Source organism: Podarcis melisellensis (assembly GCF_964234715.1).
Source record: "Podarcis melisellensis genome assembly, chromosome: 17".
Classification (NCBI taxonomy): domain Eukaryota; kingdom Metazoa; phylum Chordata; class Lepidosauria; order Squamata; family Lacertidae; genus Podarcis; species Podarcis melisellensis.
Window position 1 is genome coordinate 1,274,107 of NC_138534.1, and position 15,063 is coordinate 1,289,169.

General features: G+C 44.2%; 1 protein-coding gene across 3 annotated transcripts in view; it reads left to right on the forward strand.

Annotated features, from left to right (window-relative positions):
• SYN1 (synapsin I) overlaps positions 1 to 15,063 on the forward strand; it is a 109,334-nt gene that overhangs the window by 23,391 nt on the left and 70,880 nt on the right. For all 3 annotated transcript variants that reach the window (XM_081895222.1, XM_081895223.1, XM_081895224.1), the window contains exons 2-3: positions 1,136 to 1,193; positions 3,597 to 3,688. In XM_081895222.1, the coding sequence (XP_081751348.1) occupies positions 1,136 to 1,193; positions 3,597 to 3,688 (150 nt within the window). The remainder of the gene's footprint in view (positions 1 to 1,135; positions 1,194 to 3,596; positions 3,689 to 15,063) is intronic.

Consider the following 15,063-nt stretch of genomic DNA (forward strand, 5'->3'; position numbering starts at 1 on the left):
ACAACCACACTTAACACAGCAGTTCAATAAATAAATAAATAAATAAATAAATAAGCAAGCAACAGCAATATGGGAAGTGGGAGGAGGAAGGGAGAGTTTCATTTCCCCAGGAACAAATACTGAGCTTTGATGATGTGATGTCCCCATGCCAGGAGTGCTGCTGGGAGAAAATACGCCTGGTTCCTTGGTGACAGATGACTAAGTACTGCACATTTAGTGCACCCAACCATCTTTAGATTCTGGAAGGACTTGATGCGTTTTGGAAGAGATGGAGGCCGTGTTCCATATGTTTCTTTGGGTAGGAACCGATCTCGAAGATAGAGGGATTCTGTTTTAAATGTCAGTAATACAATAAAGCAGCGCAGAGCAGGCAGGAATGATTGTGCTCAGAAAAGATGCTGACCAAGGCTGGAATATTCTTTAACAGCAGATAGCCACACACATTCATGCTCCATCCTTGCTCAAATTCAGTTTCCAGGGTCAGGATTGTACTAAGCCGTCCTGTCAGCACAAGCATTACCACTGGGCAGCAGGATTTCCTCTTCCCTTCCAGCTGTGTGTGCCTTGAGTCCACTCCAGATCTGCTCTAGAGGGCTGGAGGGAACCCCTAGACTAGATTTAGGCTGTGTGAAGGGGGGGCTTCCATTGTGCTGCAGAAATCCTTTTGCTGACAGAACTACTGCACATTGCATATCACCCCAGGACTTCTGTTCCCTCCAGTTCAAGGTAGGGAGAAACCTGTGGTTCTGCAGAGGCTTTTGGTCCCCAGCCTCCGCCATCCCAGACCATTGGGCATGCTGACTGATGGGAGTTGGGGATCTAGCAACATCTGGAGGACCACAGGGGCCCCACCTCTGAGGAAGCGGGTCTTGTGCTTTGAATTGGATCGATACTTTTTGGCTTCATAGGCCTAGCTCGGATCCAGCCCTGTTGTGCTGTGGCTGTGGTGTGGCCATGCAGACAAGATTAGAATTGTAGAATCGTAGAGTTGGAAGGGACCATGAGGATTGTCTAGTCCAACCCGTGGGACTCAAACCCACGACCCCAAGATTAAGAGTCTCCTGCTCTACCAGCTGAGCTAAATGTGGTGTTTTGCTTACTGCCAGAGACATTAACAATGCCTTTCTTCTTCTAGGGCAAAATATTTCAAGGGGAAGAAGCTTCATGGGGAGATGGACATCAAAGTTGAGCAGGTAAGCCAGTGTCCAGTGTGGGGACTAAGAGCCAAAAGCCTTATGGGCTCAGGCTGGAGCCTAGTGAGGACTCTCCACAGTCCACACTCTCCACAGGCTCTGACAAGAATAGGGATGTGCACCATCTTGGCACCTGGGACCGGCAGGCGGAGTGGAGCGGTTGACTTGGCTTTGCTTGCTATCATTGGCCTGGGCTTGGCTAACAGGATGGTGTATTCTGTTTGCTGTGGTTGCAGCTCCTCCATCTTGAGCTGGAAAGTACATTTGTCTAGACCCAGAAGCAGCACCCACCTTTGGGTACCTATGGCAGCCCTCCACCTGCAGCCTGGTCCACTGCTGGCCCCTGCTCCACCAGCCCCACCCCAGCTGGTGCTTCAGTCAGTGATGGGTGGCTTGGTCCAGGAGCTGCCATTTTAAATCTCCACAATGTCCTCAAGGTAGCATCTTTTTGTGGCATTGTGGGAAATATAAATGGCTGCCTCTTGGTGTTGCAGCTGATCCAACGTGCCAACGTGAATAATATATGGGTGGGCCAGCTAAGCCCCACCCTGCACGTGTTCACGTGATGTGCACACACATCGTTTGAATGGCAATGCACATCAAATCTGGGCCTCCCCCAGCTCCCTATGGGGCCAACTGATCTAAGAGCATAACTCCTCAAACCTGTGGTCCTGTTTGTGACCCCTGACTGACACTAGTCACCTGCATGCACATCGCCAAAATTTGTCACTGAGGAAGCTCACATTTTAAACCCTGAAGACACCATGTATGTCTGCAGTTGGCAATAGGTGAGCACACTGCCCATTTATGAAAGAAGCTCCGGCCTCATCCTGACCCTCTCCATCCTCCCTGGGGGAGGCAAAGTTGCCGTTTATTGTTTACTCTCTCCCCCCCCCCCCGGCCTGAGGCTGAGCCCAGGGCAAGGTCCTGAGGCGGCTTTTGTGGCTGAGCCACTGGCGCAAACCTCTGCCTGACTCAGAAATAATGGATGCAACAACCACAGTGAGAGCAGGAAGTGAAACTCAGGGATGATGGTTTAGGTCAGCAGTTTCCAAGAAGTCTTACTTTCTGAGAATCCCTTTAACATCACTTTGTCTCCCCCTTTTTTATTCCAAAGGGGAAACAAACAAGCAGACTCACACATACAAAAACACACAACATGCAACGGAAAGCAGACCTATGTAAACCCCTATAAGAAAAGTGTTCAGCTCGAACAATTGTGCATCATATTCTGAATCTCTTCTGAAGATTGAGAGATGCATTGGCATTTAATTGTTGGTTTGTCGTTGGAGGAACCTCTGCGCATTATGGTGAAGTCTGTTGTGTTTTGGGTGCACACTGAGTTCATGCAGGGCGGTTGCTTCGGTCTTGGTTTACCCATGTGAACTGAGAATGAGCCTTGCAATGGGGGAGGCAGCATTCAGGCTGGTTGGAGCTGCTTTCTTCTTTTACTTGAACCCCAAAGTCTACCGACCTTGTGCAAAATGCACATATACCATTTATTCATTAATTTTATTTATTCTCAAATTTGCACACCACCCTATACCAGCACATTTCAGATCAGTTACAACATAAAATCACAATATAAAAACAATACTTAATAAAAACAAAAACAACACGATTAACCTCCCCCTCCCCAACATATTTTTAAAAGGCGTTGGATGTCAATCAGCTCAAGCCCTGGTTAAAAATGGGCTTCTTTTAACTGCTGCGATGTGAAATTGTGTTTTTCCCCCTTGGACCAGGCATGATTTTTTTTAGCTAATACCCAGGGCCGTCTTTAGCAGATGTGGCACAGGGGTGCAAATATTCCCCCAGCGCCCCCAAATTACCACAGATAGTGGGGGGATGGCGAAGCTGCAAACTGTCAGCCATCGGGAGGGCAACTCTCCCCCATGCCACTGCGGGAGAGCAATATGGCAGCTGGTGGGTGTGCAGGGAAAGCGGAGGCTGGCGGCAAAGCCGGGCAGCTCCCCCACTTGCTGGGGCGCCCCTGAGAGGCTGGTGCCCTGGCGTGACGCACCACTAATCCCTATGGGAAAGATGGCTCTGCTAATACCAGTCCAATGCCCTTGAGTGAGGGGTGTGGTAGCTTTTGGGTTCTATATATTCTGTTGTAGCTGCACTGGATGAGTGTACACAGAAAGGCAGTCTAAAAACATTTATAAATAAATAAAAATCCTGATCTTCTTACTGAAGAGATTCTTGAAAGGACCACGGGGTTTCCTGGGACTTAAGTCAGCACACGAAACCATTCCAGTTGTGTACCTGCGAACTGTCCTGCCTATGTCTTTCAGGCTTTCTGTGTATCCCTGGTCCCTCCATAGAGTCAGGAGGGGGGCCGCTGACTGTACTGTGTGTGCTGCTTGGTCCATAACTAGGTCTTGTGGGTGTCTCCTGCAGGCAGAGTTCTCCGATCTCAACCTGGTGGCTCATGCCAATGGCAACTTCTCCGTTGACATGGAGGTCATACGCAACGGTGTTAAAGTAGTCAGGTAAGTGGCAGTGCCTGTCCTTCGGTGGCTCATTCAGCTTGTTTTGACTCAGGTGCTCAAGTGTTTTCTCTGCTCATGTTTCAAGGCACTTCCACACAGTGGGTATTTTAGAGTGGGATCCAATCCCACACAGCAAATAAAGGTTGGTGGTCCTGCCATCTAATCTCCCTGCAAACAATTCAGGATGAATGCTCCTTAAATATCTAATGTCACCTAATCTCCATGTAAACAAAGCAGGATGAATGCTTAAAAATCAGGTCATCTGGAAGCACCCTTGGAAGCGCTTTCCTTTCTAAGATGAGGCAAACGTGTATCTTGAGCTTTTCTGTGCGCACACCTTGATCTACCCACACGTACTTGTTATCCCTGAGAAACGTAAATAACAGGATATATTTATCCGAAAGTCTTCAAACTTACACGACCCTTTAAAAATTAGCTGATGAAGGTGAATACATCGAAACAGGGCCCTGTCCTGGTTTCTAATCCATAATTGACTTCTGACTTCTGCTCTATGCTTGAAACTGAGTCTCCATCTGCAAGCTGATAAATTATAAGGATCAACATTATTGTCGAGTGAAAAAGAGAAAATCTTTGTAACGAATTATTGTGTTATACATATCTTTATGAGTTTGAGTTTGTAATCTCTGTTAGAGTTTGTAATCTCTATTTGAGTTTGTAATCCTTGTCAGAATACATACTTTTGAATTGATTAGTTTTTGTTACTATTGACTATTGATTGAGGGACCACTCCCACTATTGAAACTTACATTGGCCTGAGTTCTTGGTGTGCTTTTTTCTTGGTACATTTAATAACAAGAACTCCAACTTATTTAAGGTTGGGAGTTCTGCAATGACAACATTCAAAAGGTGTGCGTTCAGCTCCCTTTGTTGGCAATCTGTTCTGGAGATACACTGCAGTGCATGCTGCAGCTGCCCACAACTTATGGGGTAGGGATGCATCCTTTAACATGCACCTTGTCATCTATATGATGGACCTGAACTTTCTCTCATCTATGGAGTTCTGTTGTGGGGTATCAGGAATTGTGGTTACATGCTCAATTCCTTCCTTCGCTAGGAGAGATTGCATGTCATTTGAACAATATTCACCCCTGTTGTCAGTCATTAGCATAGCTGGAGCTCTCTGGAATTTGTTCTTCACCATCGCAAGTTAGTCCTTGAACATTTCCAGCATTTCACTCTTTTCCTTGATGAAATAACACTGCACAATACTTTGAAAAATCATCAAGAAATATTGGTATGTACCTGTTCTTCCCCATTGAGGGAACATTCTTAGGTCCACATAAGTCACTGTAGACTATGCCAAGCACTTTGTTGCTTCTCTGCTCGGTCCAAGGAGGAAATGAAAGTTTAACTTATACATTTTGTTGGTGTTGTGTTGCTCTTTGTTACCTGCAGTCCCCTTGCAAGCTCTTTTCTGTAGATCCAGAATGGTGTTGGTGTCTCTGTGTCCAAGTCTTCTGTGCCACAGCTCCAGGTCCGCCTCATGCTTATGGTTTGAGTGTGCCACCTTAGCAGACTGCTTCTCTGAAAGATCAACCTCATATATGCCATTTATTAGCTTGCCTTGAACAACACTTCACCATTCTTAGTCACATTACATTAACCATTACCAAACGTGATTTGAAAACATTTTCTGTCCAAACTGGACACACTAAGCATATTACAACTCAGTTGTGGAACATATAAAACTCTTTCCACAATAGTCTCCATTGCTTCATTGTTTATATTACATTTCAAAGTTTCAGAACCTGCACCTTGAGGTTTAACAACATTGCCACCTGCAATTTCAGTATGAGATTCAACAATATCATTAATATCAGTAAAATAGTCCTTTTTATATCCAAAATGTGAAGAAGCTCCAGAGTCAACAATCCATTTGTTTGATTTATTTTCACGTCTCTGAACAGTTAAACTCTTTTCTTGCAAAAGGAAGGTGTGTTCACATTTCCCCTTCTTTTCTTTTTCTTGTTTGGATCCTTACAGTTCCTTGCAATGTGGCCCTCTTTGTTATACTTAAAGCACACAACCTTCTTGGGTGTGTCTTTGACCTTTGTAGACTGTCTAGACGCATAATTAGTGTCTTTACTCCTCTCATTTTGGACTGGAGACTGCTCTTGCTTTGCATTCCTGTCTCAAATATGCAGTCAGATCTTTAAAAGTTAAACTTTCTTTATAATCAAGCAAATACATCAAATTTGGATCCTAATGATGCTAGGAAGAAAGAAGTCTTCATATCTTCACTGAGTGGACTTTCCGTGAGTTGAATCTTTTGTACTATAGCAGTAAACTCATTTATATGCTTTGAGAATTCTGCTTTATGGTTCATCCTCAGTTTAAAAAGCTCACGCAACAGCATCCTATGAGAGCATTTCATGGTATCTCCATACTGTGAGAATGTTCAGGGATGCGGGAGAGGATATATTGTCTGATTAGATCCTTATCCAGCTTGTGTTAACAAGTTCCACAATTTCAGCAGAGTAACATTCCCTTCTTTTAAATTTGCAATGGATGCGTTTGCTCAGGCTCGCTAAAGCCTCTATAATAACTGTTCTGGTATTTTCCCATTTCCCCCCTCATAAAATATAAGAGACGACACAGTCTTTTCCAAAAGTATAAAAAGAGTTTACTCACATTCTGCTCACAATCAGATCCCAGAAGGCAGACTTAGCTTAATGAAGTAACATACACTTGGAATCTATCTCATAAGAAGACTGTTCCTTTGTCCTCTCTTCGCTGGGAGCCAAGAGGGCATCTTTGGCTCAGTAGATGTTGTTTCTTCTATGCATGTGGTGAAAGAGAGAGATGGCTGCCCTGCCCTGTGCTTTTGTCATTACCTGCACAGGTGAGGCCACACCCACCTCTAGTCACAAGTCTGTCCCAGCCCAGAAGGAAACAGGAAGTTTACCTGCTGGCTGGACAAACATCCCTCCCCATGTGTAAACATGTTCACTCTAGGAATGTTGTACTTGACTGCTCTTGTGTTTCACATCCCACACATACATGCGCTCTAAATCATTTAAAATTTGAGATGCATCATCTCTGCAGTTAATCTGTGATAGCTGTTCATCTTTAAGTCCATCAAAAATAATAGTCTTGGCTTTGCTATTTTGTAGCTTCCATAATCTAATTTTTGCTAAGTCCTCTTCACTTGAGCCACTAGGCTTAGGACTTTCAATAGCATCCAAAACCTCTTGATTCTAGAAGGGACCAATCGGTTAAAGGTATACAAGTCGGAGCTAAACAGTACAAATTGAAAGCATTTGCTGATGATCTGGTATTGACATTACAGGAGCCAGAATCTGTTGGTTTCTATTTCCCTCACTGAGCAGCAACTGCAGTCACAAGACATTGCTTTGCATTCCACAGTCAGAGTTACCGTTGGATTCCCACGGGAATGGGAGACTGGATGTGACGTACACTGGTTTCCTGTTTTTCACTGTTCTCTCGGTGTTCTTTGTTTCCGAGAGGAGCTGTTTCTCTGCTCTCGCAGAGGCAAGTTGCACGTTGGTATTCTCTCAGCATAGAGTGTAAATAAAGTTAAGAATGTGGCACATACTGCTTATCCTTCCGTTGTGTGTGACGACGCTCTGCTTGGGCTCAAGATAAGACGAGCCTGTACCAGCTTCAGCTTCAGATGGGCCGAAGCTGGTCAAAACCTCACATTTTTGGTTCCGGGCCCAGAAAAACGGAATCAGAATGCCGGCAGAGGAACAGAGAGATGGAACGGTCTTATCTGCTCTGCGCGTCAAGATGATTGATGAGAGGTATGTGCTCATGCTCCAGGCAGCCTGTCAGCTCCTAATTAATGGCTTTATGGCTGGACTTTTGAACTTTTCGAGCCGTTTGCAGTGGCAAAGGCTCAAAGGCTTGAGAGACTTGAAAACTGAAAGTGTTTTTTAAAAGGGCTTTTTGAAGCTGCTGTACACAGACGCAGCCTGCTAGAAAGCAGCTTGATTTAATACAGCGGAGATGGCTAATGCAAGGCTGGCTGATGCTTGTGGGATTCCTAAGCTCAATAAAAAGAATTACGCGAACTGGGTGCTGTACGCAGAGGCTCTTCTGCGAAAAGAGGGTCTGTTTACTGTTATTACAGACGCGCCCCCAGCTCCAATAACAGATGAATGGGCAGCTAAGGATTCCAAAGCAAGGGGAACTCTTACATTGATAGTCTCCCCAGAAGAGTTCTGTCTGTTGCGTGATAAGACCTCAGCCAGAGAGATTTGGGACACTTTGAGGGATGCTCATTTGAGGACAGAAGCTGGTGCTTCTTTGTTCTACTATGCCAAGCTGCATGATATGGCACTTGCTGAAGGTGCAGATGTCCGTACACATCTGATGGAGATGCAGAATCTGAGACATGAGCTGCAACAGAGAGGACTCACCTTTCCAGAGGCTGTGTATTCCTTCATGATACTACATTCTTTGGGTTCAAGTTGGGAGTCCGTTGCCACTCAGATTGCTGTTCAGCCAACTGCTCAGCTCACGGTAGCCCATGTTACTGCTGTTGTTCTGAATGAAGCGGGCAGGCGAGGTGCTAGCTGCACGGGTAAGGGGGAGTCTTCACAGACGTCATCCCAGAATGCAGTGGAACCACCAGATGGTGCCAAAGCTTTGAAGGCAGTGAAATGCTACTCGTGTGGACGTCTAGGCTATATGAAGAGGGAATGCAGATTTCCCAGGGCCAAGACAGAGCAGCGCAGCGAAAGCTCATCGCGTGGAAAAGGCAAAGGCAAAGGTCCGGTGTCCAGGACAACGCAGCACAAGGCAATGGTCTCACACTTCACTCCAAAGGTTGCAAAGGTCCAGAAGACGTCTAGATCTTTCTTCGTGATTGATTCAGGAGCCACAAGACATTTATGCAACGATAAGCGACTGTTCGTGTCTTATACACCCCAGGAAGGTGCGATTCACCAGGCGTATGACCACACGATCCCCAGTCAAGGCTACAGAACTGTTGTTCTTCACAGTTTGGACTTATCGATACAAGATGTTCTCTACGTTCCAGATGCTGCACATAATCTACTCAGTGTTGTGCAGCTGAATGAACGGAACATTGACGTTTCCTACAAGAACAAGAAGTGCACCATCACAAAGAAAAACGATTATGTATTGCATGCTGAATATGTTGATCGTTTGTTTGTTTTGTATTTTGATGATGTTGTGCAGGATGAAACTTGTTGCATTGCAGGTTCTAACAAAAATTTGCATGCAAGATGTATTCATGATTTTCACAGGAAATTTGGTCATTTGCATTTTGAGGCAGTATCTAAAATGCCTGCCTTGGTTGAAGGTATGACATGAAGGTACCACATGAAGGTACCACATGAAGTGTAAGGCATACGCAGCAAATAAAGTGAAAATGGCTGCAAAAGGTAAGGTGTCTAGTAGGCAAGCTACAGAACCATACCAGGTTGTTCATGCTGATTTGGTTGGTCCACTATCTTGGCCTCTTTGGGTGGAAACAGGTACTTCATGGTTATCATTGATGCATTTTCTAGGTATACTTATGTGTACAATCTTGAACAGAAATCAGAGGCTTTTCCAAGGTTCAAGGAATTCTGTGCTTGGTTGGAAAATGTGCATGGTAAGAAGATAAAGACTCTTTTCACTGATCACGGGGGGGAATTCACTTCTCAGCAGTTTGAAGCTTTTCTGACTGAGAAAGGAATTCAACACGATTTGTCTAGTCCTCGCTCGCCATGGCAGAATGGACTTTGTGAGAGGGTAAATCAAACATTGCTTCAAGGGTTAAAAACCTTGCTGCATGATGCCAATCTTCCAGAGAGTTATTGGGCGGAATCTTTGGCCTGTTTTGTTTACAGTTATAATCGCAGGTTATCTTCAGCGATTGGTTTGGCAAGAAACCATACATCAAACACATGAGAATTTTTGGTTCTGACATGTGGGTTCACACACCACAAAGCTCCAAGTTAGGCAAGTGTGGATTGCATGGTATCTTTCTTGGGTATCAGAAAGGTTCTTACAGAATAATGATGACTGACTCTAAGACAATTAGGCTCACAAGAAGTGTTGAGTACAATGCCAAGTGGGGGGGGGAGAATGTGGGAATTTTCCAATGTTATCCTGATGACAGTGATGAGACTGAGGATAGCAACAGCAGCAGCCACAGCAACAGCAGCAGCAACAGCCACAGCTGCCACAACAACCCAAACCCACTGATGATTCTGATTCTGAGTCTGAGACTGAATCAGATGATTCAGAGGATTTCAAGAGTGCGAAAGCCTCTATGCGACCCTCTGAAAGCTCTGATCAAGAATTGGAGGAACCATTGTTCACAATAGGTCATTTTTCTCCTAAGAAGGAAAAGGAGAGTGCTGAAGACCTAAGGCTAATTCGCAGGTCTCAGAGAGCCACAAAAGGCAGACCTCCAAAGAGATTTGCTGATGAGTTTGCTAAGACAGCAGTAGCAGCTGTTAAAAGCTCCAAGAAGGTATTTGAACCTTCAAGTTTCCAAGAAATCCAGGATTTGGATTCAAAGGATGCTGAGCCATGGTTAAATGCCATGAAGGCTGAGCTTGATTCCTTAGCTTGATTCCTTGTAACTTGATTCCTTAGAGAGGAACAAACCATGGGAGCTAGTTCCAGTAGTTCCAGGAATGAAACTGCTTGGAAGCAAATGGGTCTTCAAAGCGAAGACTGATCAAAATGGCAAGATAGACACAAAGCCAGATTGGTAGCCAGAGGTTTTTCACAGGTACCAGGTGAAGACTATCACAAGACCTACTCACCCACCGTGAGGTATGAGAGCATTAGGGTTATGCTCAAGCTTGCTGCAGAAGAGAATTTTCACGTTAGTCACTACGATGTGAATACAGCATTTTTGTATGGATCTCTAGGTGAATCTCTTTATATGCTTCCACCTGATGGCGTACAGGTAAAACAGGGATTTGTTTGTGCTCTGAAGAAATCCCTTTATGGTCTCAAACAAAGTGCACGGTGTTGGCACACAAAACTCACTGAAGTATTGTTTTCTCTAGGTTTTCAGCAAGGGAAAGCTGATCCATGTGTGTTCATTCATATCTCCCATCATAATGACGTTATACTCCATGTAGTCCAACAGTGTCTCATGCAACTTCTTAAAAAAATCAGATTTCCCCTCATTTGGTGCATAAACTCCTACTATTAAAAATTTCTCTCCTTGAATTTGAATTTCAATTGCCACAAATCTTCCTTGGTCATCTTTAAAAATGAATTTCGGTGATAGGCTCTCTTTAGCATAGATTACAACTCCTCTCTTTTTAACCTTATCCGACGAAATAAACTCCTGGCCCAATCTTTTATTAATCAGTACTTTCCTATGTAGCCTTATCACATGGGTTTCCTGTAAGCAAATCAAGTCCAATTGTTCCTTTTTCAATAAATGAAACACTTTTTTCCTTTTCTCCGGGGAATTAAAACCGTGAATATTCCAACTTAATAGTTGCAGAGACATGGTGTGGTTATTTTGCTTTTCCTCCAACTGCTCCAAGTAATTGTTCTTCTTCTGTCAGTGGTGTCACTTTCTCTAGTTTGTCCAGTCCCAAAGGTAGTGATACTAAGTCTAGTGTTCCTGGTTTTAGTGCTCTTGGCTCTTCTTCTTCAGCTTCTTTTTGTAGGTTTTCTCCGTGCTCTCTCAGAAATTTTTCTTTGTCTTCCACTGATCTTATTTTGATTTTTTTCCCTTTAAAGGTAAAAGAAAGGCCTTGGGGAAACTCCCACATGAAAACAATTCTGTTTCCTCTCAGCAGGGCCACCAGCTCTCCGTAGTTAGCCCTAAGATCCAATAAATATTTCGGAATGTCCTTAAAAATCTCTACTCTTGATTCTTGTATCTCCAAAGTCTGCTGGAAATGCAGACTCAATATTTTATCTCTCTCTTCTTTTGTTCAGAGGGTAATCAAACAGTCTCTCACCCTGTTCTTTCTCCCTCCTCTTCCAAGTCTAAAAGCACTTACTATCTTGAAGTCTTGCTTAGCATCCAGGTTCCAGAAGTCTGCAAATTCCTGTGTAAGAAAATCACTTAGGCTGTCTTTTTCAAGTTTGATCCTCAAATTAGTCTGTTTTTCCACCAGTTGAATCATGGACAAAAGCGACAGGTGGTCCTTAAGCTGCTTACATATCGGTGGGATCTTCTCCTCTACAGCCGATGCTTTTTCCTTTGCTTCCTCAGCTGTCTTTCGATTTGAAGTAGATTCTTGCAGCAGTTTTTCAATGGATTCTGTGTTTGAATTCACCTTCTGCCCCAAGTTGTTGATGCTACTAGTATTTTGGGCAATTTTAGTTGTTGCTTCAGTAACTTGTTTGCTTAATTTTTCCAAGGTTTCATAAATTTTACTTAATACTGAAGTAAATCCCTCTTCAGATGCCATTCCTTTTGACCCAGCTTGTGCAGGATCCTCCCCTTGTGGTGCGGAAGGGCCGGATGCAGATGCTCTGTGCTGCTGCAATACTACGCTGGTCTGCTGCAGTCTAACCTTGCCCAATCTTGTTGTTTTTTCCTGAGGCAAGTTTCCCATAACACTTTATCTGAGGATCAAGGTCAGTCCCACGGCCAAAGCTTGTTTTACAGTGGAAATTGCCCTGGCCAGTTAGAAGTGGAAAATTCCCCAACTAGTTGTAGCAATTTCAGTATTCCTCTAGGGGGACACAGTAATAGTCAATGGTATTACAATAAAGTATCTTTTCCAACTTTCCAAAGTCCCCCTTCAACAAAATAAGCAACAGTTTCAAGTCCAAAGAAGGCCTTCAGAGTAAAAGTATCTCACTTGCAGAGTTAACTGTCAAAAAGTTACATTGTCCATAAACAGTGCGACTCTCAATACAGCAATTCTATTGATCCTGGCAGTCCGTTCCCAAGGATTAAGTGGTGGTCTTTATTCCCTTTTCTCTCCTTTTTTCCTTTTTTTTTATTCCCCTCTTCCCTCCCCTCTCCTGAAGTTCAGGGAGGGAGTTCTTTTAATTTGACGTTAGGATTTAAGTCCTTTTAACGCAACTCTCCAGGTCTTAGCTTAGACAGTTTTTGCTTTGATCTGTATACAGAAAACAGAAGGCGGACTTCCTGTTTACGCCTTCCCGCTTCAGTGCCAAATTAATCCTTTTTTTCTTAAATTCCCCGATCTTTAAACTTGACCTACTCACGGGTAGTTGTTTAGTAGCCGAATTGTCACAGGAAAAAGGTCAGCGCTCTCCGGCAACAGCTGTGTGGCTTCACTCCACAGAAGAAGCAATTGACTCTCAGCACTGCGCCAAACTCCCCGTTTCACTCCGGAGCCCCTTCCCTCACAGATTGGGGGGGGCGCTAAGGGTGCCCGCCGAGTCCCACAGTCACAGGCTTCACCCGCCTGTGATTTCGAAGGGGTCCCCGCTTCGCCGTAGCGGCAAGACCCGATTTCCGCGGAGCTACTTCCTCAGAACTAGAGGGAATCCGCCATTGCCATGGCGCCGCCTCCGGAAGTCTCCAGTCAGGGTCTTTTTGATTGGTCATGCAAGAAGCAAACAACAGTTAGCTTAAGTACTTGTGAAGCTGAACTGAATGCACTGTCTTATTCACTTAAAGATTGTGAATGGTTGTTACAATTGTGCAAAGACATGAAAATTCCTGTCAAATGTCCAATCCAGGTTTACCAGGACAACAAAGCATGTTTGGCTTTGCTGAATTCTGAAGGTTATAAGCAAAGCACAAAGCATTTGCAATTGAAACTGCAACATGCTAGGGAATGTGTTCAGAAGGGACTCGTAATGGTGTCCTATATGCCAGGTAATGAAATTCCTGCTGATGTATTGTCCAAGATTGTATCAAGGGATCAACACTGTACCTATGTGCAGAAGTTGGGTTTGTACTGATATTGTACGAACACGCTGCCCAGTGATGTTCACAGAAAGGGGGAGGATGTTGGTTTCTATTTCCCTCACTGAGCAGCAACTGCAGTCACAAGACATTGCTTTGCATTCCACAGTCAGAGTTACCGTTGGATTCCCACGGGAATGGGAGACTGGATGTGACGTACACTGGTTTCCTGTTTTTCACTGTTCTCTCGGTGTTCTTTGTTTCCGAGAGGAGTTGCTTCTCTGCTCTTGCAGAGGCAAGATGCACGTTTGTATTCTCTCAGCATAGAGTGTAAATAAAATTAAGAATGTAGCACATACTGCTTATCCTTCCGCTGTGTGTGACGACGCTCTGCTTGGGCTCAAGATAAGACGAGCCCGTATCAGCTTCAGCTTCAGATGGGCCGAAGCTGGTCAAAACCTCACAGAATCTAGTACTAAAAGAATACTGGAACTGATCCAAGAATTTGGACAAGTAGCGGGATTTAAATTGAATAAGATGAAAAGTAAGGTTTTAGAGAAAAATCTAACAGTGATTGAGAGAGAGAGGTTTCAGAAGGAGACAGGATTAACACTGGTTAAGAAAGTGAAATACCCAGGGGTTAATATGACTGCCAAGAACGTGAATTTATTTAAGTATAATTATGAGAAATGTTGGATAGAAGTGAAAAAGGATTTAGAAATATGGTCAAATCTGAAGCTATCATTGCTAGGCCGAATCGCTGTGAATGTATTGCCAAGGATGCTGTTTTTGTTTCAAACATTGCAATTTGTGGATAAAATGAAGTGTTTCAAGAAGTGGCAGAGAGATATTTCTAGATTTGTCTGGCAGGGCGAGAAGCCTCGAATAAAATTTAAGATATTAACTGATGCTAAAGAAAGAGGTGGATTTGCCCTGCCAGACTTAAAACTTTATTATGAATCAGCCGCTTTTTGCTGGCTGAGAGAATGGCTGCTTCTTGAAAACACTGACGTGCTGGACTTAGAAGGTTTTAACAATGTATTTGGGTGGCATGCGTATTTGTGGTATGATAAGGTCAAAGCACATAAAGCATTTAAAAACCATATTGTCAGAAAAGCACTGTTTAATGTCTGGATAAGATACAAGGACTTGCTTGAAAATAAAACCCCAAGGTGGTTGTCACCAATGGAAGCGAAGGCTCAGAAAAAGCTCAATATGGAGGCCAAATGGGGAGGCCACTAGGTGGCGCATCGGAAGATGGCTGACAGTAACATCTCTCCGATCCACATGAGGTAATTTGGAGGCTATGATGGGGGTAATTAGCCTCCTTAACAACCCCCCCAGGATTGTGGGGGGGACGGCCCTTGCCTGCTGTGCCCTATACCACCCCCGAATTTGTGGGGGTGGGGGCACTAGGCACAAAGCCCTCCTGTGGGATTCCGGCACTCCTGGATGCCGTCCCTGATCCGCGCCGCTAGTTGCAAGAATCTTCAAAAGAAACAATTTGGACGAGATAAATTGCACATACTTCAAGGAAAAAGGGGGAGTAAAGACTGCTGACAGAAGA